Here is a 24,857-nt window from a genome sequence, read left to right as displayed (position 1 = left end):
GAAGTAGTTGAGTCGGAAATGTTAGGGACCTTCAAGCGGCTATTGGATGGGTACATGGATTAGGGTAGAATAATGGAGTGTAGGTTAACTTCTTAAGGGCAGCACGGTAGCATTGTGGATAGCACAATTGCTTCACAGCTCCAGGGTCCCAAGTTCGGTTTCGACTTGGGTCACTGTCTGTGTGGAGTCTGCACATCCTCCACGTGTGTGCGTGGGTTTCCTCCGGGTACTCCGGTTTCCTCCCACAGTCCAAAGGTGCAGGTTGGGTGGATTGGCCGTGAAAAATTGTCCAAAATTCTATGATTAACCTAGGACAAAAGTTCGGCGCAACATCGTGGGCCGAAGGACCTGTTCTGTGCTGTATTTCTCTATAAAAAAGAACATTTGGCTGAATATTCCCGTACCAGCCTCCCCGGACAGGGCGATGTGGCGACTAGGGGCTTTTCACAGTAACTTCATTGAAGCCAACTCGTGACAATAAGCGATTTTCATTCATATTGATTAAAATACCATGGAACTACAATCTACTCCACGGCTGCTGCCATCCCTTGGGTGCGATTTTAACCTCCATTTCAACCTCAAAGAAACCTATGGAATTCAAACAGGACTAGACAGGATAGATGCAGGAAAAATGTTCCCGACGGTGGGTGTCTCCAGAACCAAGGGTCACAGTCTGAGGATACAGAGTAAACATTTCGGAGAGAGTTGAGAAATTTTGTCACCCAGAGAGTGGTGAGCCTGTGGAATTTGTTACCACAGGAAGCAATTGAGGCCAAAGCATTGTATATTTTTGAGAAACGGTTAGTTATAGCACTTTGGGTGAAGGGGGTCAAAGGATATGGGGGAAATGCGGTATCAGGCTATTGAATTTAATGATCAGCCATGATCCTGATGAATGACGGAGCAGACTCAAAAGGGCCGAATGGCCTCCTCCTGCTCCTATTTTCTATGTTTCTATATTGTTTGACTGAAAATAGTGCAGAAAATTATCAGGTTTATAGAGAGCTGAAGAACTGGGCCATCCAAGAATGTGGTTGGGTGTGTAATTTGGACACCTTGTAAATTAGCCTGAAGAATGTTTCTGTCTTGACAAGCGTGTCTTTATTCTCCACGCAGACACTGTTACCATCCCAATATTGGTATTATATCCTCGAGTTGAGTTTTTATTGGTCGCTATTATTCAGTATTGCATCGGATGTAAAAAGGAAGGTAAGTTTTTGAATCATTACAATTAATTTGCTGTGATGTCAAGCCAATAGTTAGAATTTTGGTATTTCAACACAAAGGTATTCAGGCTGGGGATGAATTGGAAGTTTCAAAACTTAAGATCGATTTATATTCAGGATTAAAGAAGCAGGTGTACATGTGGAGTTAAGATGCAGAATGGCGGTGGGACGGGCCGAATGGCCTCCTCTTACTCCTATACCTGGCTCCACGGTGGCAATGATATAACAAGCTAATCATCAGCTGCTTTAAAATATTGTGTCTTTTAAAGGCATGTTTTCAAATAGTTTACATTCCCATCAAGCTCAGATATATTATTCTCAGTCTCTTCATCCAAGTCATAGTTTGCAAATAGTTGAGACCTAGTTGGCCTCCTTCTACACTGTAAATTCTGTGATTCGATTAGGGGCTGATCCTTACAGCACTTCCATTAGTCACAATTTGCCAACTTCAAAATGCCCCATTTGTCCCTACTCTCTGCTTCCTGCCTGTTAGCCAATCCCTTTCCATGCTAATATATTACCCCAACTCCAAAACATATCTTGCTTATGAACCTTTTATGTGTCTCTTATCGAATGCTTTTTGGAAATCTAAGTACATTACAACTACTGGTTCACTTTCAGCTACCCTACCAATTACATCCTCAAAAAACCCTATATTTGTGAAACACAATTCCCCTATCATATTGACTCTGTCTAATCATACTATGATTTTTGAAGTGCAGTATTAAGACTTCCTTAATAATAGATCCTAACACTTTCCCAATGGCTGTATGGCCTGCCTTTCCCACTTTTCTTCAATAGTGCGGTCACACCTATTAACTTCCAAGCCACTGGGGTCATTCCATAATTTTGGGAATTTTGGAAAATCATAGCCATTAACTCTGCAGCTCTCTCTTTAGAACCTGAGGATGTAGGCCAACGGGTCCTGGAGATTTGTCAGCTTTTCCTCACAAGTCCCTCTGATATTTTTCTTTGGTAATATTAGTTACTTTTAATAATTATTAAAAGTTCTACATGTTATTGACCTCTTCATTGTCCTACTTCTGATATGTAATTTGTATCTTTTGCTATGAAGACGGAACAAATATTTTGTGTCTGTGTCATTTCTTGGGACAATGGCTCAGTTGTAATGATGACTATCAGGCTTTCAAATCCTCCCTTTTCACATTCACAAACCCCCATGCCCCCTTATGCTCCTTATACATCCCATGCCAAATCATACCCCCCCCCCCCCCCACCCCCCAAACCGGGATCGTCCTTAGTGACTCGCCCAGCATCCATTATGGACAGACCTCAAAAGCCATGTAGTAGCAATGGGATGGCTTTGAAATAGACCTGAAAATAATTAAATTTTTAACAATCTAATCAGGCTGTCACATGAACGCACTTCTTCCTATATTTAAAAACTGTTGACCCAATAAAACAACTTTAAATCCACCAAGTAGTCTTTAAGTTGTAAAAATAAACAAACATCTATTAAGTAACCACATCATGGACAGCCTTGTAAAACCATTGATAACCTTGTAAAACTGTCGAAACCTGTACAGAACCCCTTGTTGAGATAAGCGATTCGCAGCTTTTGAAATTCAGCCAAGCATTCATCACGGGCTCAGCTCAGTGGAGCTTATGGAAACTGAAAGATCAGATGTCTTTTTTCTAATGGCCTGTCGATTCAGGAGGGTGGCTGCTTTCTTTCAGTTACTTGAGACTGGGGTTCACCCTAATTCACAACTTCTCCCAGATGCTTATACACTTGAAGAAGGGGCCCTGCACTTTTATCTGTGTCGTCTGAAACCGGAATAGGGGAAAGAACCCTGGAACAAGGTCCCACACACCATTTCTAATGGGCTTTCACATTGGCTTAACTTGGTGAAAATCCAGACCTGAGCCTCTATTTTCAGCCCTATGTGGATTGAACTGTTCAGATTTCCAATTAATGCTGCATAGCCTCAGATACTGTGATATCTATTACTGGGACAACACTGATTGTGAGATATTTCTGGCACATTTCCACAAATTAACTGTGACTTTTAATTGTTTAGGATTTTAAAGAACAAATAATACATCACTTATCTACCATCATCCTGCTGAGCTTCTCCTGGTGTGCAAATTATATCCGTGTGGGGACCCTGGTGATGGTTGTACATGACTCATCTGACATTGTGCTGGAAGTAGGTGAATTTTCCGAGATGTAAATATCAGTTCTGTACCTTGCATGTCCACCTCCGATTCAAGCTGCCTGATCGTTTAATACACTTTGATTTGACGTGTCACTGAATACATTGGCGAAGAATATCAGAGGGTGAGAAATTGGCCGCTGACTGTCTTTCAGTTATCCTGTCCTCCTGCCCAAAACTCATTTCATCCCCTTTGACCCCCATAGTAACAGCACAGGGAGGGGTTGGAGGTGGATGGGGGAGTTAGTTTTATATTTTGGTTCATTTGGAAGAATGCGTTTTCCTCGAATTCTGGAATAACATTATGAACTGATTGGCGTTTTTTACCTCTTTCCCATCCACAGCCAGATTGGGACTGGTTGTCCAATGGATAGGAACTGGAAGGAAAAAAAGAGATTGGGGATAGGAATGAGTTGGAAGAAGACTAAGGGGCACTGGATGGTGGCCAGGTTTTGACGGTAGGGTAAGGGGGGGGGGGGGGGGGGAGGGATAAAGATCACATGGGGAGTGAAGGGGAGGCAGATGGAGATTGCAGGCTGTGTGGACAACACGCTGATGGCGGGTGGGGAAGGAGGGATCGGTTTGCTGAGAGATTAACAAGTTCACTTGGTGGGCTGGAAGGACACAATCCTACTTCTCTTAGCCCACAGGCAGTGTTGTAAAGACCCCCCCACCACCCCCACTGTCATGCAGCAATCTTCATCTTCATCAGCTGATAGGTCCCACAAGGTCCACCTCGGCACTGGCATCTACCCGACATGTGGAAAATTGTCCAGCTATGTCCTCTTCACAAAGGGCAGGACAAATCCACCCGAACAGTTAGTGTCCCATGAACCTATTCTCGATCACCATCAAAGCGATGAAAAGTGTCATTGACGGTGCCATCAAGCATCACTTGATGATCCCTATCCTACTCTGTCAGGGCCACTGAGCTCCTGCTCTCATTACAGCCTTGGTTCAGACATGGACAAAAGTGCTGAACCCCAGGAATGAGGTGAGACAGATATCCCTTGACCGGATAAAAGAGCGCGAGGAGAGCGGCGGGGACAGAGTGAAAGAGAGCGGCGGGGACAGAGTGAAAGAGAGCGGCGGGGACAGAGTGAAAGAGAGCGGCGGGGACACAGTGAAAGAGCGCGAGGAGAGCGGCGGGGACACAGTGAAAGAGAGTGGCGGGGACACAGTGAAAGAGCGCAAGGAGAGCGGCGGAGACACCGTGAAAGAGCGGCGGGGACACAGTGAAAGAGCGCGAGGAGAGCAGCGGGGACACAGTGAGAGCGAGGAGAGCGGCGGGGGCACAGTGAGAGCGAGGAGAGCGGCGGAGACACCGTGAAAGAGCGCGAGGAGAGCGGCGGAGACACAGTGAAAGAGCGCGAGGAGAGCGGCGGGGACACAGTGAAAGAGGGCAAGGAGAGCGGCGGAGACACAGTGAAAGAGGGCAAGGAGAGCGGCGGAGACACAGTGAAAGAGCGCGAGGAGAGCGGCGGAGACACAGTGAAAGAGCGCGAGGAGAGCGGCGGGGACACAGTGAAAGAGCGCGAGGAGAGCGGCGGAGACACAGTGAAAGAGCGCGAGGAGAGCGGCGGGGACACAGTGAAAGAGCGCGAGGAGAGCAGCGGGGACACAGTGAGAGCGAGGAGAGCGGCGGGGACACAGTGAGAGCGAGGAGAGCGGCGGGGACACAGTGAGAGCGAGGAGAGCGGCGGGGACACAGTGAAAGAGCGCGAGGAGAGCGGCGGGGACACAGTGAAAGAGCGCGAGGAGAGCGGCGGGGACACAGTGAGAGCGAGGAGAGCGGCGGGGACACAGTGAAAGAGCGCGAGGAGAGCGGCGGGGACACAGTGAGAGCGAGGAGAGCGGCGGGGACACCGTGAAGGAGCGCAAGGAGAGCGGCGGGGACACAGTGAAAGCGCGAGGAGAGCGGCGGGGACACAGTGAAAGAGCGCGAGGAGAGCGGCGGGGACACAGTGAAAGAGCGCGAGGAGAGTGGCGGGGACACAGTGAAAGAGCGGAAGGAGAGCGGCGGAGACACCGTGAAAGAGCGCGAGGAGAGTGGCGGGGACACAGTGAAAGAGCGCGAGGAGAGCGGCGGGGACACAGTGAAAGAGCGCGAGGAGAGTGGCGGGGACACAGTGAAAGAGCGGAAGGAGAGCGGCGGAGACACCGTGAAAGAGCGCGAGGAGAGTGGCGGGGACACAGTGAAAGAGCGCGAGGAGAGCGGCGGGGACACAGTGAAAGAGCGCGAGGAGAGCGGCGGGGACACAGTGAAAGAGCGCGAGGAGAGTGGCGGGGACACAGTGAAAGAGCGGGAGGAGAGCGGCGGAGACACCGTGAAAGAGCGCGAGGAGAGTGGCGGGGACACAGTGAAAGAGCGCGAGGAGAGCGGCGGGGACACAGTGAAAGAGCGCGAGGAGAGTGGCGGGGACACAGTGAAAGAGCGGAAGGAGAGCGGCGGAGACACCGTGAAAGAGCGCGAGGAGAGTGGCGGGGACACAGTGAAAGAGCGCGAGGAGAGTGGCGGGGACACAGTGAAAGAGCGCGAGGAGAGCGGCGGGGACACAGTGAAAGAGCGCGAGGAGAGTGGCGGGGACACAGTGAAAGAGCGGAAGGAGAGCGGCGGAGACACCGTGAAAGAGCGCGAGGAGAGTGGCGGGGACACAGTGAAAGAGCGCGAGGAGAGTGGCGGGGACACAGTGAAAGAGCGCGAGGAGAGCGGCAGGGACACAGTGAAAGAGCGGCGGAGACACCATGAAAGAGCGCGAGGAGAGCGGCGGGGACACAGTGAGAGCGAGGAGAGCGGCGGAGACACCGTGAAAGAGCGCGAGGAGAGCGGCGGGGACACAGTGAAAGAGCGCGAGGAGAGCGGCGGGGACACAGTGAAAGAGCGCAAGGAGAGCGGCGGGGACACAGTGAAAGAGCGCGAGGAGAGCAGCGGGGACACAGTGAAAGAGCGCGAGGAGAGCGGCGGGGACACAGTGAAAGAGCGCGTGGAGAGCAGCGGGGACACAGTGAAAGAGCGCGAGGAGAGCAGCGGGGACACAGTGAAAGAGCGCGAGGAGAGCAGCGGGGACACAGTGAAAGAGCGCGAGGAGAGCGGCGGGGACACAGTGAGAGCGAGCTGAGCGGCGGGGACACAGTGAGAGCGAGGAGAGCGGCGGGGACACAGTGAGAACGAGGAGAGCGGCGGGGACATAGTGAAAGAGCGCGAGGAGAGCGGCGGGGACACAGTGAGCGCCAGGAGAGCAGCGGGGACACAGTGAGAGCGAGGAGAGCGGTGGGGACAGATTGAGAGCGAGGAGAGCGGCGGGGACACAGTGAGAGTGAGGAGAGTGGCGGGGACACAGTGAGAGCGAGGAGAGCAGCGGGGACACAGTGAGAGCGAGGAGAGCGGCGGGGACACAGTGTGAGCGAGGAGAGTGGTGGGGACACAGTGAGAGCGAGGAGAGCGGCGGGGACACAGTGAGAGCGAGGAGAGTGGCGGGGACACAGTGAGAGCGAGGAGAGCGGCGGGACACAGTGAGAGCGAGGAGAGCGGTGGGGACACAGTGAGAGTGAGGAGAGCGGCGGGGCCACAGTGAGAGCGAGGAGAGCGGCGGGGACACAGTGAGAGCGAGGAGAGCGGCAGGGACACAGTGAGAGCGAGGAGTGGCGGGGACACAGTGAGAGCGAGGAGAGCGGCGGGGACACAGTGAGAGTGAGGAGAGCGGTGGGGACCCAGTGAGAGCGAGGAGAGCGGTGGGGACCCAGTGAGAGCGAGGAGAGCGGTGGGGACACAGTGTGAGCGAGGAGAGTGGCGGGGACACAGTGTGAGCGAGGAGAGCGGTGGGGACAGATTGAGAGCGAGGAGAGCGGCGGGGACACAGATGAGAGCGAGAGCGGCGGGGACACAGATGAGAGCGAGGAGAGCGGCGGGGACACAGTGAGAGCGAGGAGAGCGGCGGGGACACAGTGAGAGTGAGGAGAGCGGTGGGAACCCAGTGAGAGCGAGGAGAGCGGCGGGGACACAGTGAGAGCGAGGAGAGCGGTGGGTACACAGTGAGAGCGAGGGGAGTGGTGGGGACACAGTGAGAGCGAGGGGAGTGGTGGGGACACAGAGTGAAAGAGAGCGAGGAGAGCGGTGGGGACATAGTGAGAGCGAGGAGAGCGGCGGGGACACAGTGAGAGCGAGGAGAGCGGTGGGGACACAGTGAGCGCCAGGAGAGCGGCAGGGAAACTGAAAGAGCGCGAGGAGAGTGGCGGAGTCACAGTGAGCGCGAGGAGAGCGGCGGGGACACAGTGAGAGCGAGGAGAGCGTTGGGGACACAGTGAGAGCGAGGAGAGCGTTGGGGACACAGTGAGAGCGAGGAGAGCGGCGGGGACACAGTGAGAGCGGTGGGGACACAGTGAGAGCGAGGAGAGTGGTGGGGACACAGTGAGAGCGAGGAGAGTGGTGGGGACAAAGTGAGAGCGATGAGAGCGGCGGGGACACTGTGAGAGCGAGGAGAGCGGCGGGGACACTGAAAGAGCGCGAGGAGAGCGGCGGAGACACAGTGAGCGCGAGGAGAGCGGCGGGGACACAGTGAGAGCGAGGAGAGCGTTGGGGACAGAGTGAGAGCGAGGAGAGCGGCGGGGACACAGTGAGAGCGAGGAGAGCGGCGGGGACACAGTGAGAGCGAGGAGAGCGGTGGGGACACAGTGAGAGCGAGGAGAGTGGTGGGGACAAAGTGAGAGCGATGAGAGTGGTGGGGACACATTGAGAGCGAGGAGAGCGGTGGGGACACAGTGAGAGCGAGGAGAGCGGTGGGGACACAGTGAGAGCGAGGAGAGTGGTGGGGACACAGTGAGAGCGAGGAGAGTGGTGGGGACAAAGTGAGAGCGATGAGAGTGGTGGGGACACATTGAGAGCGAGGAGAGCGGTGGGGACACAGTGAGAGCGAGGAGAGCGGTGGGGACACAGTGAGAGCGAGGAGAGCGGCGGGGACACAGTGAGAGCGAGGAGAGCGGCGGGGACAAAGTGAGAGCGATGAGAGCGTTGGGGACACAGTGAGAGCGAGGAGAGCGGCGGGGACACAGTGAGAGCGGTGGGGACACAGTGAGAGTGAGGAGAGTGGTGGGGACACAGTGAGAGCGAGGAGAGCGTTGGGGACACAGTGAGAGCGAGGAGAGTGGTGGGGACACAGTGAGAGCGAGGAGAGTGGTGGGGACAAAGTGAGAGCGATGAGAGTGGTGGGGACACATTGAGAGCGAGGAGAGCGGTGGGGACACAGTGAGAGCGAGGAGAGCGGTGGGGACACAGTGAGAGCGAGGAGAGCGGCGGAGACACAGTGAGAGCGAGGAGAGCGGTGGGGACCCAGTGAGAGCGAGGAGAGCGGTGGGGACACAGTGAGCGCCAGGAGAGCGGTGGGGACACATTGAGAGCGAGGAGAGCGGCGGGGACACAGTGAGAGCGAGGAGAGCGGCGGGGACACAGTGAGCGCGAGGAGAGCGGCGGGGACACTGAAAGAGCGCGAGGAGAGCGGCGGGGACACAGTGAAAGAGCGCGAGGAGAGCGGCGGGGACACAGTGAAAGAGCGCGAGGAGAGTGGCGGGGACACAGTGAAAGAGCGGAAGGAGAGCGGCGGAGACACCGTGAAAGAGCGCGAGGAGAGTGGCGGGGACACAGTGAAAGAGCGCGAGGAGAGCGGCGGGGACACAGTGAAAGAGCGCGAGGAGAGTGGCGGGGACACAGTGAAAGAGCGGAAGGAGAGCGGCGGAGACACCGTGAAAGAGCGCGAGGAGAGTGGCGGGGACACAGTGAAAGAGCGCGAGGAGAGCGGCGGGGACACAGTGAAAGAGCGCGAGGAGAGCGGCGGGGACACAGTGAAAGAGCGCGAGGAGAGTGGCGGGGACACAGTGAAAGAGCGGAAGGAGAGCGGCGGAGACACCGTGAAAGAGCGCGAGGAGAGTGGCGGGGACACAGTGAAAGAGCGCGAGGAGAGCGGCGGGGACACAGTGAAAGAGCGCGAGGAGAGTGGCGGGGACACAGTGAAAGAGCGGAAGGAGAGCGGCGGAGACACCGTGAAAGAGCGCGAGGAGAGTGGCGGGGACACAGTGAAAGAGCGCGAGGAGAGTGGCGGGGACACAGTGAAAGAGCGCGAGGAGAGCGGCGGGGACACAGTGAAAGAGCGCGAGGAGAGTGGCGGGGACACAGTGAAAGAGCGGAAGGAGAGCGGCGGAGACACCGTGAAAGAGCGCGAGGAGAGTGGCGGGGACACAGTGAAAGAGCGCGAGGAGAGTGGCGGGGACACAGTGAAAGAGCGCGAGGAGAGCGGCAGGGACACAGTGAAAGAGCGGCGGAGACACCATGAAAGAGCGCGAGGAGAGCGGCGGGGACACAGTGAGAGCGAGGAGAGCGGCGGAGACACCGTGAAAGAGCGCGAGGAGAGCGGCGGGGACACAGTGAAAGAGCGCGAGGAGAGCGGCGGGGACACAGTGAAAGAGCGCGAGGAGAGCGGCGGGGACACAGTGAAAGAGCGCGAGGAGAGCAGCGGGGACACAGTGAAAGAGCGCGAGGAGAGCGGCGGGGACACAGTGAAAGAGCGCGAGGAGAGCAGCGGGGACACAGTGAAAGAGCGCGAGGAGAGCAGCGGGGACACAGTGAAAGAGCGCGAGGAGAGCAGCGGGGACACAGTGAAAGAGCGCGAGGAGAGCGGCGGGGACACAGTGAGAGCGAGCTGAGCGGCGGGGACACAGTGAGAGCGAGGAGAGCGGCGGGGACACAGTGAGAACGAGGAGAGCGGCGGGGACATAGTGAAAGAGCGCGAGGAGCATGGCAGGGACACAGTGAGCGCCAGGAGAGCAGCGGGGACACAGTGAGAGCGAGGAGAGCGGTGGGGACAGATTGAGAGCGAGGAGAGCGGCGGGGACACAGTGAGAGTGAGGAGAGTGGCGGGGACACAGTGAGAGCGAGGAGAGCAGCGGGGACACAGTGAGAGCGAGGAGAGCGGCGGGGACACAGTGTGAGCGAGGAGAGTGGTGGGGACACAGTGAGAGCGAGGAGAGCGGCGGGGACACAGTGAGAGCGAGGAGAGTGGCGGGGACACAGTGAGAGCGAGGAGAGCGGCGGGACACAGTGAGAGCGAGGAGAGTGGCGGGGACACAGTGAGAGCGAGGAGAGCGGTGGGGACACAGTGAGAGTGAGGAGAGCGGCGGGGCCACAGTGAGAGCGAGGAGAGCGGCGGGGACACAGTGAGAGCGAGGAGAGCGGCAGGGACACAGTGAGAGCGAGGAGTGGCGGGGACACAGTGAGAGCGAGGAGAGCGGCGGGGACACAGTGAGAGTGAGGAGAGCGGTGGGGACCCAGTGAGAGCGAGGAGAGCGGTGGGGACCCAGTGAGAGCGAGGAGAGCGGTGGGGACACAGTGTGAGCGAGGAGAGTGGCGGGGACACAGTGTGAGCGAGGAGAGCGGTGGGGACAGATTGAGAGCGAGGAGAGCGGCGGGGACACAGATGAGAGCGAGAGCGGCGGGGACACAGATGAGAGCGAGGAGAGCGGCGGGGACACAGTGAGAGCGAGGAGAGCGGCGGGGACACAGTGAGAGTGAGGAGAGCGGTGGGAACCCAGTGAGAGCGAGGAGAGCGGCGGGGACACAGTGAGAGCGAGGAGAGCGGTGGGTACACAGTGAGAGCGAGGGGAGTGGTGGGGACACAGTGAGAGCGAGGGGAGTGGTGGGGACACAGAGTGAAAGAGAGCGAGGAGAGCGGTGGGGACATAGTGAGAGCGAGGAGAGCGGCGGGGACACAGTGAGAGCGAGGAGAGCGGTGGGGACACAGTGAGCGCCAGGAGAGCGGCAGGGAAACTGAAAGAGCGCGAGGAGAGTGGCGGAGTCACAGTGAGCGCGAGGAGAGCGGCGGGGACACAGTGAGAGCGAGGAGAGCGTTGGGGACACAGTGAGAGCGAGGAGAGCGTTGGGGACACAGTGAGAGCGAGGAGAGCGGCGGGGACACAGTGAGAGCGGTGGGGACACAGTGAGAGCGAGGAGAGTGGTGGGGACACAGTGAGAGCGAGGAGAGTGGTGGGGACAAAGTGAGAGCGATGAGAGCGGCGGGGACACTGTGAGAGCGAGGAGAGCGGCGGGGACACTGAAAGAGCGCGAGGAGAGCGGCGGAGACACAGTGAGCGCGAGGAGAGCGGCGGGGACACAGTGAGAGCGAGGAGAGCGTTGGGGACACAGTGAGAGCGAGGAGAGCGGCGGGGACACAGTGAGAGCGAGGAGAGCGGCGGGGACACAGTGAGAGCGAGGAGAGCGGTGGGGACACAGTGAGAGCGAGGAGAGTGGTGGGGACAAAGTGAGAGCGATGAGAGTGGTGGGGACACATTGAGAGCGAGGAGAGCGGTGGGGACACAGTGAGAGCGAGGAGAGCGGTGGGGACACAGTGAGAGCGAGGAGAGTGGTGGGGACACAGTGAGAGCGAGGAGAGTGGTGGGGACAAAGTGAGAGCGATGAGAGTGGTGGGGACACATTGAGAGCGAGGAGAGCGGTGGGGACACAGTGAGAGCGAGGAGAGCGGTGGGGACACAGTGAGAGCGAGGAGAGCGGCGGGGACACAGTGAGAGCGAGGAGAGCGGCGGGGACAAAGTGAGAGCGATGAGAGCGTTGGGGACACAGTGAGAGCGAGGAGAGCGGCGGGGACACAGTGAGAGCGGTGGGGACACAGTGAGAGTGAGGAGAGTGGTGGGGACACAGTGAGAGCGAGGAGAGCGTTGGGGACACAGTGAGAGCGAGGAGAGTGGTGGGGACACAGTGAGAGCGAGGAGAGTGGTGGGGACAAAGTGAGAGCGATGAGAGTGGTGGGGACACATTGAGAGCGAGGAGAGCGGTGGGGACACAGTGAGAGCGAGGAGAGCGGTGGGGACACAGTGAGAGCGAGGAGAGCGGCGGAGACACAGTGAGAGCGAGGAGAGCGGTGGGGACCCAGTGAGAGCGAGGAGAGCGGTGGGGACACAGTGAGAGCGAGGAGAGCGGCGGGGACACAGTGAGAGCGAGGAGAGCGGCGGGGACACAGTGAGCGCGAGGAGAGCGGCGGGGACACTGAAAGAGCGCGAGGAGAGCGGCGGGGACACAGTGAGAGCGAGGAGAGCGGCGGGGACACTGAAAGAGCGCGAGGAGAGCGGCGGAGACACAGTGAGCGCGAGGAGAGCGGCGGGGACACAGTGAGAGCGAGGAGAGCGTTGGGGACACAGTGAGAGCGAGGAGAGCGGCGGGGACACAGTGAGAGCGGTGGGGACACAGTGAGAGCGAGGAGAGTGGTGGGGACACAGTGAGAGCGAGGAGAGTGGTGGGGACAAAGTGAGAGCGATGAGAGCGGCGGAGACACAGTGAGCGCGAGGAGAGCGGCGGAGACACAGTGAGCGCGAGGAGAGCGGCGGGGACACAGTGAGAGCGAGGAGAGCGTTGGGGACACAGTGAGAGCGAGGAGAGCGGCGGGGACACAGTGAGAGCGAGGAGAGCGGCGGGGACACAGTGAGAGCGAGGAGAGCGTTGGGGACACAGTGAGAGCGATGAGAGCGGCGGGGACACAGTGAGAGCGAGGAGAGCGTTGGGGACACAGTGAGAGCGAGGAGAGCGGCGGGGACACTGAAAGAGCGCGAGGAGAGCGGCGGAGACACAGTGAGCGCGAGGAGAGCGGCAGGGACACAGTGAGAGTGAGGAGAGCGGTGGGGACACAGTGAGAGCGAGGAGAGCGTTGGGGACACAGTGAGAGCGAGGAGAGCGGCGGGGACACAGTGAGAGCGAGGAGAGTGGTGGGGACAAAGTGAGAGCGATGAGAGCGGCGGGGACACTGTGAGAGCGAGGAGAGCGGCGGGGACACTGAAAGAGCGCGAGGAGAGCGGCGGGGACACAGTGAGAGCGAGGAGAGCGTTGGGGACACAGTGAGAGCGAGGAGAGCGTTGGGGACACAGTGAGAGCGAGGAGAGCGGCGGGGACACAGTGAGAGCGAGGAGAGCGGCGGGGACACAGTGAGAGCGAGGAGAGCGGCGGGGACACAGTGAGAGCGAGGAGAGCGGCGGGGACACAGTGAGAGCGAGGAGAGCGTTGGGGACACAGTGAGAGCGAGGAGAGCGGCGGGGACACAGTGAGAGCGGTGGGGACACAGTGAGAGCGAGGAGAGTGGTGGGGACAAAGTGAGAGCGATGAGAGCGGTGGGGACACATTGAGAGCGAGGAGAGCGGCGGGGACACAGTGAGAGCGAGGAGAGCGGCGGGGACACAGTGAGCGCCAGGAGAGCGGCGGGGACACATTGAGAGCGAGGAGAGTGGCGGGGACACTGAAAGAGCGCGAGGAGAGCGGCGGTGACACTGAAAGAGCGCGAGGAGAGCGGCGGAGACACAGTGAGCGCGAGGAGAGCGGCGGGGACACAGTGAGAGCGAGGAGAGCGTTGGGGACACAGTGAGAGCGAGGAGAGCGGCGGGGACACAGTGAGAGTGGTGGGGACAAAGTGAGAGCGATGAGAGCGGCGGGGACACAGTGAGAGCGAGGAGAGCGGTGGGGACACTGTGAGAGCGAGGAGAGCGGCGGGGACACAGTGAAAGAGCGCGAGGAGAGCGGCGGGGACACTGTGAGAGCGAGGAGAGCGGCGGGGACACAGTGAGAGCGAGGAGAGCGGCGGGGACACAGTGAAAGAGCGCGATGAGAGCGCGATGAGAGCGGCGGGACCACAGCTGCCGGAGAAGCGGCCTTCAGATTTTCGGCGGGGGCAGTAGCCAGCGGTCTGTCGGGGAGGTAAGTTTACCTCTTTAAAAACTTTAAAAACTTTTAAAACTTACCTTGAAGACTGATATCACAGAAAGCAGTGACCTGATTGGCTGGTAAGGAAAGTGCTCCAATTAGCAGTAGCTGGGAGAAATTCAACTCTTCGTGTATTGGTAAGTATTGTGATTGGTAAGTAAAATCTTTATTCCTTTCACTTATTCATTATTTGATATATTTGTAATCAGTTAAGGTAAAGTGTAAAAATGGCAGGAGATCCCAGACCCGTGTTATGCTCCTCGTGCTCAATGTGGGAGTTCAGGGACGCGGCCGATGCTCCTGACTCCTTAATGGGCAAGAAGTGTGTCCAGCTGCAGCTCCTGTTAGACCGCATGACGGCTCTGGAGCTGCGGATGGACTCACTTTGGAGCATCCACGATGCTGAGGAAGTCGTGGATAGTACGTTCAGTGAATTGGTCACACCGCAGATTAGGATTGGTGAGGCAGATTGGGAATGGGTGACCCAAAGGCAGGGAAAGAGCAGGAAAGCAGTGCAGGTGTCCCCTGAGATAATCTGTCTCCAAAACAGGTATACCGTTTTGGATACTGTTGGGGGAGATGACTCACCAGGGAAAGGCAGTAATAGCCAGGCTCATGGCACCGTGGCTGGCTCTGCTGCACAGAAGGGCGGGAAAAAGATTGGCAGGGCGATAGTCATAGGGGATTCAATCGGAAGGGGAGTAGACAGGCGTTTCTGTGGTCGAAAACGAGACTCCCGAATGGTATGTTGCCTCCCGGGTGCACGGGTCAGGGGTGTCTCAGATCGGCTGCAGGACATACTGAAGGGGGAGGGTGAACAGCCAGTTGTCGTGGTGCATATAGGCACCAACGATATAGGTAAAAAATGGGATGAGGTCCTACAATCAGAATTTAGGGAGTTAGGAGATAAGTTAAAAAGTAAGACCTCAAAGGTAGTAATCTCAGGATTGGTACCAGTGCCACGAGACAGTCAGAGTAGAAATTCAAGAACAGTCAGAATGAATACGTGGCTTGAGAGATGGTGCAGGAGGGAGGGGTTCAAATTTTTGGGATATTGGAACCGGTTCTGGGGGCGGTGGGACCATTACAAATCAGATGGTCTACACCTGGGCAGGATTGGAACCAATGTCCTAGGGGGTGCTTTTGCTAATACTGTTGGGGAGGTTTTAAACTAATGTGCAGGGGGATGGGAACCAGATTAGGAAGTTAGAGGTCAGTAAAGAGGCAGCAACTAAAGCCAGTAAGGTACTAGATAATAAACTCAATGTGACTAAGGGGAAGAGTAGACAGGGAAGAGATGATGAACGCAAAGGGACAGATGGTCTGAGGTGCATTTGTTTTAATGCGAGAAGTGTAGCAGGTAAGGCAGATAAATTTAGGGCTTGGATTAGTACCTGGGAATATGATGTTATTGGTATTAATGAGACTTGGTTGAGGGAAGGACAAGACTGGCAACTAAATATCCCAGGGTATAGATGCTTCAGAAGGGATAGAGAGGGAGGTAAAAGGGGTGGAGGAGTTGCATTACTGGTCAGAGATGATTTCACAGCTGTGATTAAGGAGGGCACGATGGAGGATTCGAGCACTGAGGCAAAATGGGGAGAGCTAAGAAATAGGAAGGGTGCAGTAACATTGTTGGGACTTTACTACAGGCCTCCCAAAAGCGAGTGTGAAGTAGAGGTACAAATATGTAGACAGATTATAGAAAAATGTAGGAGCAATAGGGTGGTCGTGATGGGCGATTTTAACTTCCCCAACATTGAATGGGACTCATGTAGTGTTTGAGGCGTAGATGGAGCAGAATTTGTAAGGAGCATCCAGGAGAGTTTTTTAGAGCAGTATGTAAATAGTCCAACTCGGGAAGGGGCCACACTGGACCTGGTATTGGGGAATGATCCCAGCCAGGTGGTTGAAGTTTCAGTCGGTGATTACTTTGGGAATAGCGACCACAATTCCGTAAATTTTAGAATACTCGTGGACAAAGACGAGAGTGGTCCTAAAGGAAGAGTGCTAAATTGGGGAAAGGCCAAGTATAACAAAATTCGGCAGGAGCTAGGGAATGTGGATTGGAAGCAGCTGTTTAAGGATAAATCCACATTTGAAATGTGGGAGTCTTTTAAGGAAAGGTTGATTAGAGTGCAGGACAGACATGTCCCTGTGAAAATGAGGGATAGAAATGGCAAGATTAGGGAACCATGGATGACGGGTGGAATTGTGAAACTAGCTAAGATGAAAAAGGAAGCATACATAAGATCTAGGTGACTTAAAACTGATGAAGCTTTGGAGGAATATCGGGAAAGTAGGACAAATCTCAAAAGCGCAATAAAGAGGGCTAAAAGGGGTCATGAAATATCTTTGGCTAACAGGGTTAAGGAAAATCCCAAAGCCTTTTATTCGTATATAAGGAGCAAGAGGGTAACTAGAGAAAGGATTGGCCCACTCAAAGACAAAAGAGGGAATTTGTGCGAGGAAATGGGTGAGATTCTTAATGAGTACTTTGCATCGGTATTCACCAAGGAGAGGGACATGACGAATGTTGAGGCTAGAGATGGATGTTTAAATATTCTAGGTCAAGTCGGCATAAGGAAGGGGAAGTTTTGGGTATTCTAAAAGGCATTAAGGTGGACAAGTCCCCAGGTCTGGATGGGATCTTAACAGATATCTTTACAGCATCCTTGAGCACGGATGCGGTCCCGGAGGACTGGAGAATTGCTAATGTTGTCCCTTTGTTTAAGAAGGGTAGCAGGGATAATCCAGGGAATTATAGACCTGTGAGCTTGATGTCAGTGGTAGGCAATGTCAGTGGAATTCAGGAGAGTCAGTGATGTCAGTGGTATTCACATTTGGAACAAAATAGACTTATCAGTGATAGGCAGCATGGTTTGTGCAGGGAGGGTCATGTCTTACAAACCTAATAGATTTCTTTGAGGAAGTGACAAAGTTAATTGATGAGGGAAAGTCTGTAGATGTCATATACATGGACTTCAGTACGGCGTTTGATAAAATTTCCCATGGCAGGTTGATGGAAAAAGTGAAGTCGTATGGGGTTCAGGGTGTACTAGCTAGATGGATAAAGAACTGGCTGGGCAACAGGAGACAGAGAGTAGTGGTGGAAGGGAGTGTCTCAAAATGGAGAAGGGTGACTAGTGGTGTTCCACAGGGATCCGTGCTCGGACCACTGTTGTTTGTGATATACATAAATTATCTGGACGAAGGTATAGGTGGTCTGATTAGCAAGTTTGCAGATGATACTAAGTTTGCGGGAGTTGCAGATAGCGAAGAGGACTGTCAGAGAATACAGCAAAATATAGGTAGATTGAAGAGTTGGGCAGAGAAATGGCAGATAGAGCTCAATCCAGGCAAATGCGAGGTGATGCATTTTGGAAGGTCTAATTCAAGAGCGTACTATACGGTCAATGGAAGAGTCCTGGGGAAAATTGATATACAGAGAGATCTGGGAGTTCAGGTCCATTGTACCCTGAAGGTGGCAACGCAGGTCGATAGAGTGGTCAAGAAGGCATACAGCATGCTTGCCTTCATCGGACGTGGTATTGAGTACAAGAGTCGGCAGGTCATGTTACAGTTGTATAGGACTTTGGTTCGGCCACATTTGGAATACTGCGTGCAGTTCTGGTCGCCACATTACCAGAAGGATGTGGATGCTTTAGAGAGGGTGCAGAGGAGGTTCACCAGGATGTTGCCTGGTATGGAGGGTGCTAGCTATGAAGAAAGGTTGAGTAGATTAGGATTGTTTTTGTTGGAAAGACGGAGGTTGAGAGGGGACCTAATTGAGGTCTACAAAATTGAGAGGTATGGACAGGGTGGATAGCAACAAGCTTTTTGCAAGATTGGGGGTGTCAATTACAAGGGGTCACGATTTCAAGTTGAGAGGGGGAAAGTTTAAGGGTGATGTGCGTGGAAAGTTTTTTATGCAGAGGGTGGTGGGTGCCTGGAATGCTTTGCCAGCGGAGGTGTTAGAGGCGGGTACGATAGCATTATTTAAGATGCATCAAGGCAGATATATGAACGGGCAGGGAACAGAGGGAAGTCGATCGTTGGAAAATAGGCGACAGGTTTAGATAAGGGATCTGGATCAGCGCAGGCTGGGAGGGCCGAAGGGCCTGTTCCTGTGCTGTAATTTTCTTTGTTCTTTGTTCTATCAAGGCAGCATTTAACCGAGTATGGCATTCTGGAGCCCTAGCAAAACTACAGTCAGTGGGAATCTGTGGGGAGAATGTGCAGACTCCACACAGACAGTGATCCAAGTCGGGAATCGAACCTGTGACCCTGGCGCTGTGAATAATTGCAGGAGTTCCTCAGGGTAGTGTCCTAGACCCAACCATTTCAGCTGCTTCATCAATGACCTTCCTTCCAACACAAGGTCAGAACGGGTGATGTTTACTGATGTTCAGTACCATTCATGACTCCTCAGACATTGCAGCACAGTACCACAGTGCTGAGCACTGCTGCCTCACAGCTCCAGGGTCCCGAGTATAATTCTGTCCGAGGGTGACTGTCTGTGTGGAGTTTGCACATTCTCCCCATGTCTGCGTGGGTTTCCTCCAGGTGCTCCGGTTTCCTCCCACAGTCCAAAGATGTCCAGGTTAGGTGGATTGGCCATCCTAAATTGCCCTTAGTGTCCATAAAGGTTAGGTCAGATTGCTGGGTTACAGGGATAGGGTGGAAGTGTGGGCTAATAGGGTGCTCTTTCCAAGGGTACATGTGGACTCGATGGCTGAATGGCCTCCTTCTGCACTATAAATTCTATGATTCTATGAAGCAGTTCATGGCCAAATGCAGCACGATCTGCACAATATCCAGGCTTGGACTGACGAATGGTAAGTAACATTCGCGCTACACAAATGCCAGGCAGTGACCATCGCCAACAAAGGAGAATTTCACCCTTGCTCCTCAACATTGAATCCCCCACTATCAATACACTGGGTTATCATTGAGTAGAAACTGAACTGAATTAGCCATATAAATACTGTGGCTACAAGAGCAGGAAAGAGTTGAGAATTCTGTGGCGGGTAATTCACCTCCTTACTGCCCTTGCCTGGATGAATACAGCTCCAGAGGTTTGACACCATCCAGGACAACACAACCTGCTTGATTGGTACCCCATCCATCAAATTAAACACCGGCTCCCTCCAACACTGATGTATAGTGGCAGCCGTGTGTACCATCTACAAGATGCACCATCGCAACTCATCAAGACTCCTGCAACAGCACCTACAATCCCTGTGACCACTACCACTCAGAAGGACAAGCGCAGCAGACACATGGGGAACACTCACCTGCAAGTTCCCCTCCAAGTCGCCGGTCCTTCACTGTTGCTGGGTTACAATCCTGAATTCCCTCCCCCCCCCCCAACAGCACTGTGGGTGTTTCTACACTACATGGACTGCAGCGGTTCAGTAAGGCAGCTCATCACCACCACCATCTAAAGGGCAATTAGGTATGGGCAATAAATGCTAACCTAGCCAGCGATACCCACATCCCGTAAATGAATACTAAAAAGACTTCTGGTTGGAGAAACGCAGATGAGGGAAATGCTGCTGGTGTTTATTTTTTTAAAATATTTTTATTCTCCTTTTTCGCATTTTTTCCCAAATTTACACCCAACAATGAACAATAATCAGTAACGAATGTAATGTCAATCCCCATATCAATAACAACGATCCCAGCCTCCCACCAAACCCCCAAACATTAGCCCGCATGGTAACATAAACAAATGACAAAAAGGAACCAGGAATCACGCAAAGTCACCATTAACACACACAGTTCCCCCCCCCCCCCCCCCCCCCCAATGTTTGATGCAATCCAATTCTCAAAAGTGCATAATGAATAACGCCCATGAATTGATTGTAGAACCCCTCCATCCTTCCCCTCAATTCAAATTTAACCTTCTTAACCTTCTCAAGCATCAAGAGTTCCAGCAGGTCCCCACTCCAGGGCACATGGTGGAAATGTTGATCTCCACCCTAACAGGTTCCATATCAGGTGATCACGAGGTGAAGGCTGCAACATCTGTCTCCACACTCGTTTCCAACCCCGTCTGGTCCGACACCCCGAATATGGCCTCCCGAGGGCCCGGGTCCAGTTTCCCGTGCACCACTTTAGAGATTACCCTAAAAACCTCCTTCCAGTAAACCTCCAGCTTTGGACAGGACTAAAACATATGAATGTGGTTTGCAGGGCCTTCCCCGCAATGTTCACACACATCCTCGACCCCCTCAAAGAGCCGGCTCATCCTCGGCCTTCTAAGTGTGCTCTATACACCACCATCAGCTGTATCAGCCCCAACCTCACAGTCGAAGGTGTTCACCCTCCGGAGCACCTCACATCAGAACTGCTCCTCCATACCCTCTCCCAACTCTTCCCCCCACTTTACCTTGATCCCTTCCAGCGGCGCCTTCTCCTCTTCCAAAATAGCTCCGTAAACCGCCGATACTACCCCCTTCTCCAGTCCCCCTGTCGTCAGCACCTCCTCCAGCAATGTGGAAGCCGGCTCTACTGAGAAGCTCTGTATCTCTTTTCTGGCAAAGTCTCGAACCTGCATGTATCTAGTATTTCCCCGTGCACCAGCCCATACTTTGCTCCCAGATCCTTCAATCCTGCAAACCGACCCCCAAGAAACTAATCTTGTAGTGTCCTAATTCCTTTCTCCTCCCATCTCCGAAAATTTCCATCCCACTTCCCTGGCTTAAATCTATGGTTCCCCCGAATCGGCATTTCCCTTAACCCTGCCCTCAACCCGAAGTGCCTCCAAATTCTCAACAAAGCTATTACTACCGGACTCCTGGAGTATCTCCCCGGGGCCATCGAGAGCAGCGCTGTTACTAGCACCTTCAATCTCGACTCCCTACACTCGCCTCCATTCTGACCCATTGGGAGTCAACCCCTCTGACCCAGCTCTGTACCTTCTCCACATTCGCCGCCCAGTAATAATACATCAGGTTCAGAAGATCCAAACCCCCTGCCTGCCTTCCTCACACTAGTTGCACCTGGTGATGATGTTTATTAACTAGGCTCAGCATCATCCAAGACTAAATTAATAAGAAAAGCACAATACTGCAGATGCTGGGAACCTGAAATGAAAACAGAAAATACTGGAAAAGCTCAACAAGCCTGGCTGTATCTGTGTAAAAAGCAAGTTAACACTTTGAGTCCAATATGATTCTTCTTTGGTACTCATTTTGGAATGAATAATGGCTTGGGTTAGTGTGCTTGTTTGATTCCTACCTGTACACACAGAACCATTAACATCAGGGATGCCTGTGTACTGTATATTATTCTGTGCGTAGTTCATTTTAAACTTTTAAATTGGTGTTTGTCATGCCATATCACTGTTAGTTCTGTAACCACATTCCCAGAGCTTTGTTAGTTGGCATCACACAGCCTATTGAGCACCTTACAGGAGGAGCGCTTTAAATTAATTACATGTAATTGGACGCACTGAATAGATCTCGGTGAAGTCAACCCCAGAGAACTGCATTTGTCGCGCATTTGTGAGAAGTGGAATGATTACAATGGACATTCCTCCTCAAATCCCGTGCCCTCACTCCGTTTCTGCTACAGCCCACTCTGTGCCCTCAATTGGTGTCCGGTTACAGCCCATCACGTGCCCTCACTCGGTGTCTGGTTGCAGCCCATCTGTTAGGAATGGGTCAAGAGACATTCCAATTACATATCAAATTGGTGTTAAGTATCCAATAATTGACACTGATCTGTAAAGGGGTTGCAGGTGGCACGTGGTGTGGTGATAGAGTTTTGTCTGGACTGTGTTCAATGAAAAATAAAGGTGTTTGGGAAAGAAGCAGATCTCTTGACTCTTTACTCAACAGCAGCTCTGAACTAACACACACCCTGTGCCCTCAATTGGTGTCCAGTTAAAGCCCAACATGTGCCCTCACTCGATGAGGGGCCACCTGCTGTTAGATTGCTGGGGCTAGTGAATGGAAGAAAGTTGTAGCTGTTAGCCAGGAGCAGTTGCATTGTTGACGTTAACAGGGTTGTGGACAATCAGAATGTGGAGTGTAGCGGATTTACAATTGAAATGCCGGGTGTAGAATTTCCCGTTTATTTGAACCCAGAGACACACACAATTGGAGCCTATAGCAAACACCCAGGTAAAGGATGCAAGAATCCCAGATGTATTGCACACATAACTATACCGCACTCAAACTTTCCACACCTGCTTGCCAGACCCTGCACTCAGCCTGGTTCATTATAACCCTGAGGCCACGAACCAATCCCGCAAATCACATGCAGTTACACTTCCTCAAATTGGGTGCAAAAAGACCCCAGAATTTCAGGTAAATGAAATTGCTTCTTGTGTTTTATAGGGATTTTTTTAACTTATCCTCATTGAGGTCAGATTGAAATTTTCTGTTTTGTGGCTGAATATTTATGGTGTTGATATGAACCAGATGTGCAGGACTGATGGCTGACATTTTACTGGTTGTACTTGTAGTCAATAGAAAGATTGAAGCCTGTAATTTCCTCAGTTAAGCAGGCAGTGCAGTTAGAATAACAACAACCAGAAATCACAAATGAAAGCTGCCATCAATGAGCAGGTTCAAGTGCAACTGTGCCGGTAATGGCCTCAATGTAACCTCCTCCCCCACACACACGCCACGGTGGGTGGGAGACAGGTAATGGCCTCAATATAATACCCCACCTCTCCCTGTGATTGATGGGGAGCATCAGGGGAGGGGAGTTTAAAAAATGACATGTTGAGGAGGCAACTGGCGGTGCAGAAGCCCATGGTTATCAAAATAACGCTGAATGTCAGCTTGTCCTGCAATAGAGTGGCAAAGTGTTTCTTTACCTGCTTAAATTGGACTCTGTCAGTGCAGTTGAGAGCCTGATTTGAAGTGAAGTCCTGTTACACGGGCTTTCCCAGGGGTAGGATAACTGGCAGTGAAAGAGAGAAGAGCAAAAGTCCAAACCGATGCCCTTCGAAGGAGCCCCTGCCACCCTGTAACTATGGGAAGCCAGGTTTCAGTTTCATGACCTCTGAGCATGCCAGTTAGCGGTTCTACAGGCTGGGTGAAGGTTCACACTGTGTACGGTTTAAACAGCAGCTTAAACGATTGCTGCCATCTTCAGATTTGCCAGTGAACATAATAAGAACATAAGAACTAGGAGCAGGAGTAGGCCATCTGGCCCCTCGAGGCTGCTCCGCCATTCAATGAGATCATGGCTGATCTTTTGTGGACTCAGCTCCACTTTCCGGCCCGAACACCATAACCCTTAATCCCTTTATTCTTCAAAAAACTATCTATCTTTACCTTAAAAACATGTAATGAAGGAGCCTCAACTGCTTCACTGGGCAAGGAATTCCATAGATTCACAACCCTTTGGGTGAAGAAGTTCCTCCTAAACTCAGTTCTAAATCTACTTCCCTTATTTTGAGGCTATGCCCCCTAGTTCTCTGCTGTCACCCGCCAGTGGAAACAACCTGCCCGCATCTATCCTATCTATTCCCTTCATAATTTTAAATGTTTCTATAAGATCCCCCCCTCATCCTTCTAAATTCCAACGAGTACAGTCCCAGTCCTACTCAACCTCTCCTCATAATCCAACCCCTTGCACTTGCACACTGGAATAAACTCCTATTATGAGTTGTTCATTATTTATTTAATTATCTGACATGATGAATGAAGCATGAAACTCTGGCCATTTCATTTTGTTTGGCTGTAAAGTCATTTACGTTCAACCCTCTCGTTCCCTGACAGTTTGCCAAGATGCTTAATTACGCTGGCTGGAAATCCATCTGTAACTCGCTGTTCATCGTCTTTGCTGCAGTATTTATAATCACCAGGCTCGTCATCTTCCCTTTCTGGTCAGTATCTCTGCAAATCCCTTCCTCCTTTGCACCATCAGTAAGGAGATAGTTTCGAGTAACTGGATGGCACTGTCTTCCTGCTCTCTGTCCAATAATTCACTGGACACAGCTCAACAGAAATTCACTTGAAATCAATCAAGTCAGCTTCAAGTTAAAGGGACGGTGACTGTAGAGAGCTGGGTCGTTAAGTATGTTCAAGGCTGAGATAAACAGATTATTAATCAGGAAGGGAATCGAGGGTTATGGGGATAAGGTGGGAAAGTGGAGTTGAGGAATATCCTTCCAGATCTGTCATCATCTCATTGAATGACGGAGCAAACTCGATGGGCAGAATGACTGACTTCTTCTCCTACGTCTGATTGTCTTATGAGCACTGATCCTCACAGTGTCAGAAAAATTAAAGTGATTGTTATAATTCACCCACTGGGTGTTTCTGCCAAGCTGGCCTTTGCAAATGGTTCTGACCTGTTGGAGAAACCACCACTGGAACCTCCCCTTTCGGGTGTCAGATTGAGGTTTGATGATATCAGATTTGATGTGTGTATTTAAAACTGGACCAGTTTGAGCAGCCTAATCGGTGGAAAAGGCAGAACGGGAGCAGGGCCAGAGTGACTGCCTTGACTTAACCTCCACCTCATCCCTCCCAATTTCTGCCAAATTTCAGGGCCACAGAAACCTTTACGTGTTCCTGTAGACAGGGGAGCAGGGTGAACATAGGCCGAGCCCAGGGACAGGGGAGCAGGGTGAAAATAAGCCTAGTCCAAAGTCAGGAGAGCAGGGTGAACATAGGTCTATTCCAAGGACAGGGGAGCAGGGTGAATATCGGCCTAGCCCAAGGACAGGGAGCAAGGCAAACA

The 24,857-nt window shown here is 53.2% G+C and overlaps 1 protein-coding gene across 3 annotated transcripts in view; it reads left to right on the top strand.

Moving 5' to 3' along the window:
• The window catches only part of cers3a (ceramide synthase 3a), a 111,387-nt gene that overhangs the window by 59,960 nt on the left and 26,570 nt on the right, over window positions 1-24,857 (top strand). For all 3 annotated transcript variants that reach the window (XM_038813957.1, XM_038813956.1, XM_038813958.1), the window contains exons 7-9: window positions 1,117-1,209; window positions 3,269-3,397; window positions 23,891-23,997. In XM_038813957.1, the coding sequence (XP_038669885.1) occupies window positions 1,117-1,209; window positions 3,269-3,397; window positions 23,891-23,997 (329 nt within the window). The remainder of the gene's footprint in view (window positions 1-1,116; window positions 1,210-3,268; window positions 3,398-23,890; window positions 23,998-24,857) is intronic.

The sequence above is a fragment of the Scyliorhinus canicula genome, chromosome 12 (assembly GCF_902713615.1).
Source record: "Scyliorhinus canicula chromosome 12, sScyCan1.1, whole genome shotgun sequence".
Lineage (NCBI taxonomy): Eukaryota > Metazoa > Chordata > Chondrichthyes > Carcharhiniformes > Scyliorhinidae > Scyliorhinus > Scyliorhinus canicula.
The sequence above is the reverse complement of the archived record's forward strand: the minus strand, read 5'-3'. Positions and strand labels throughout refer to the sequence as shown.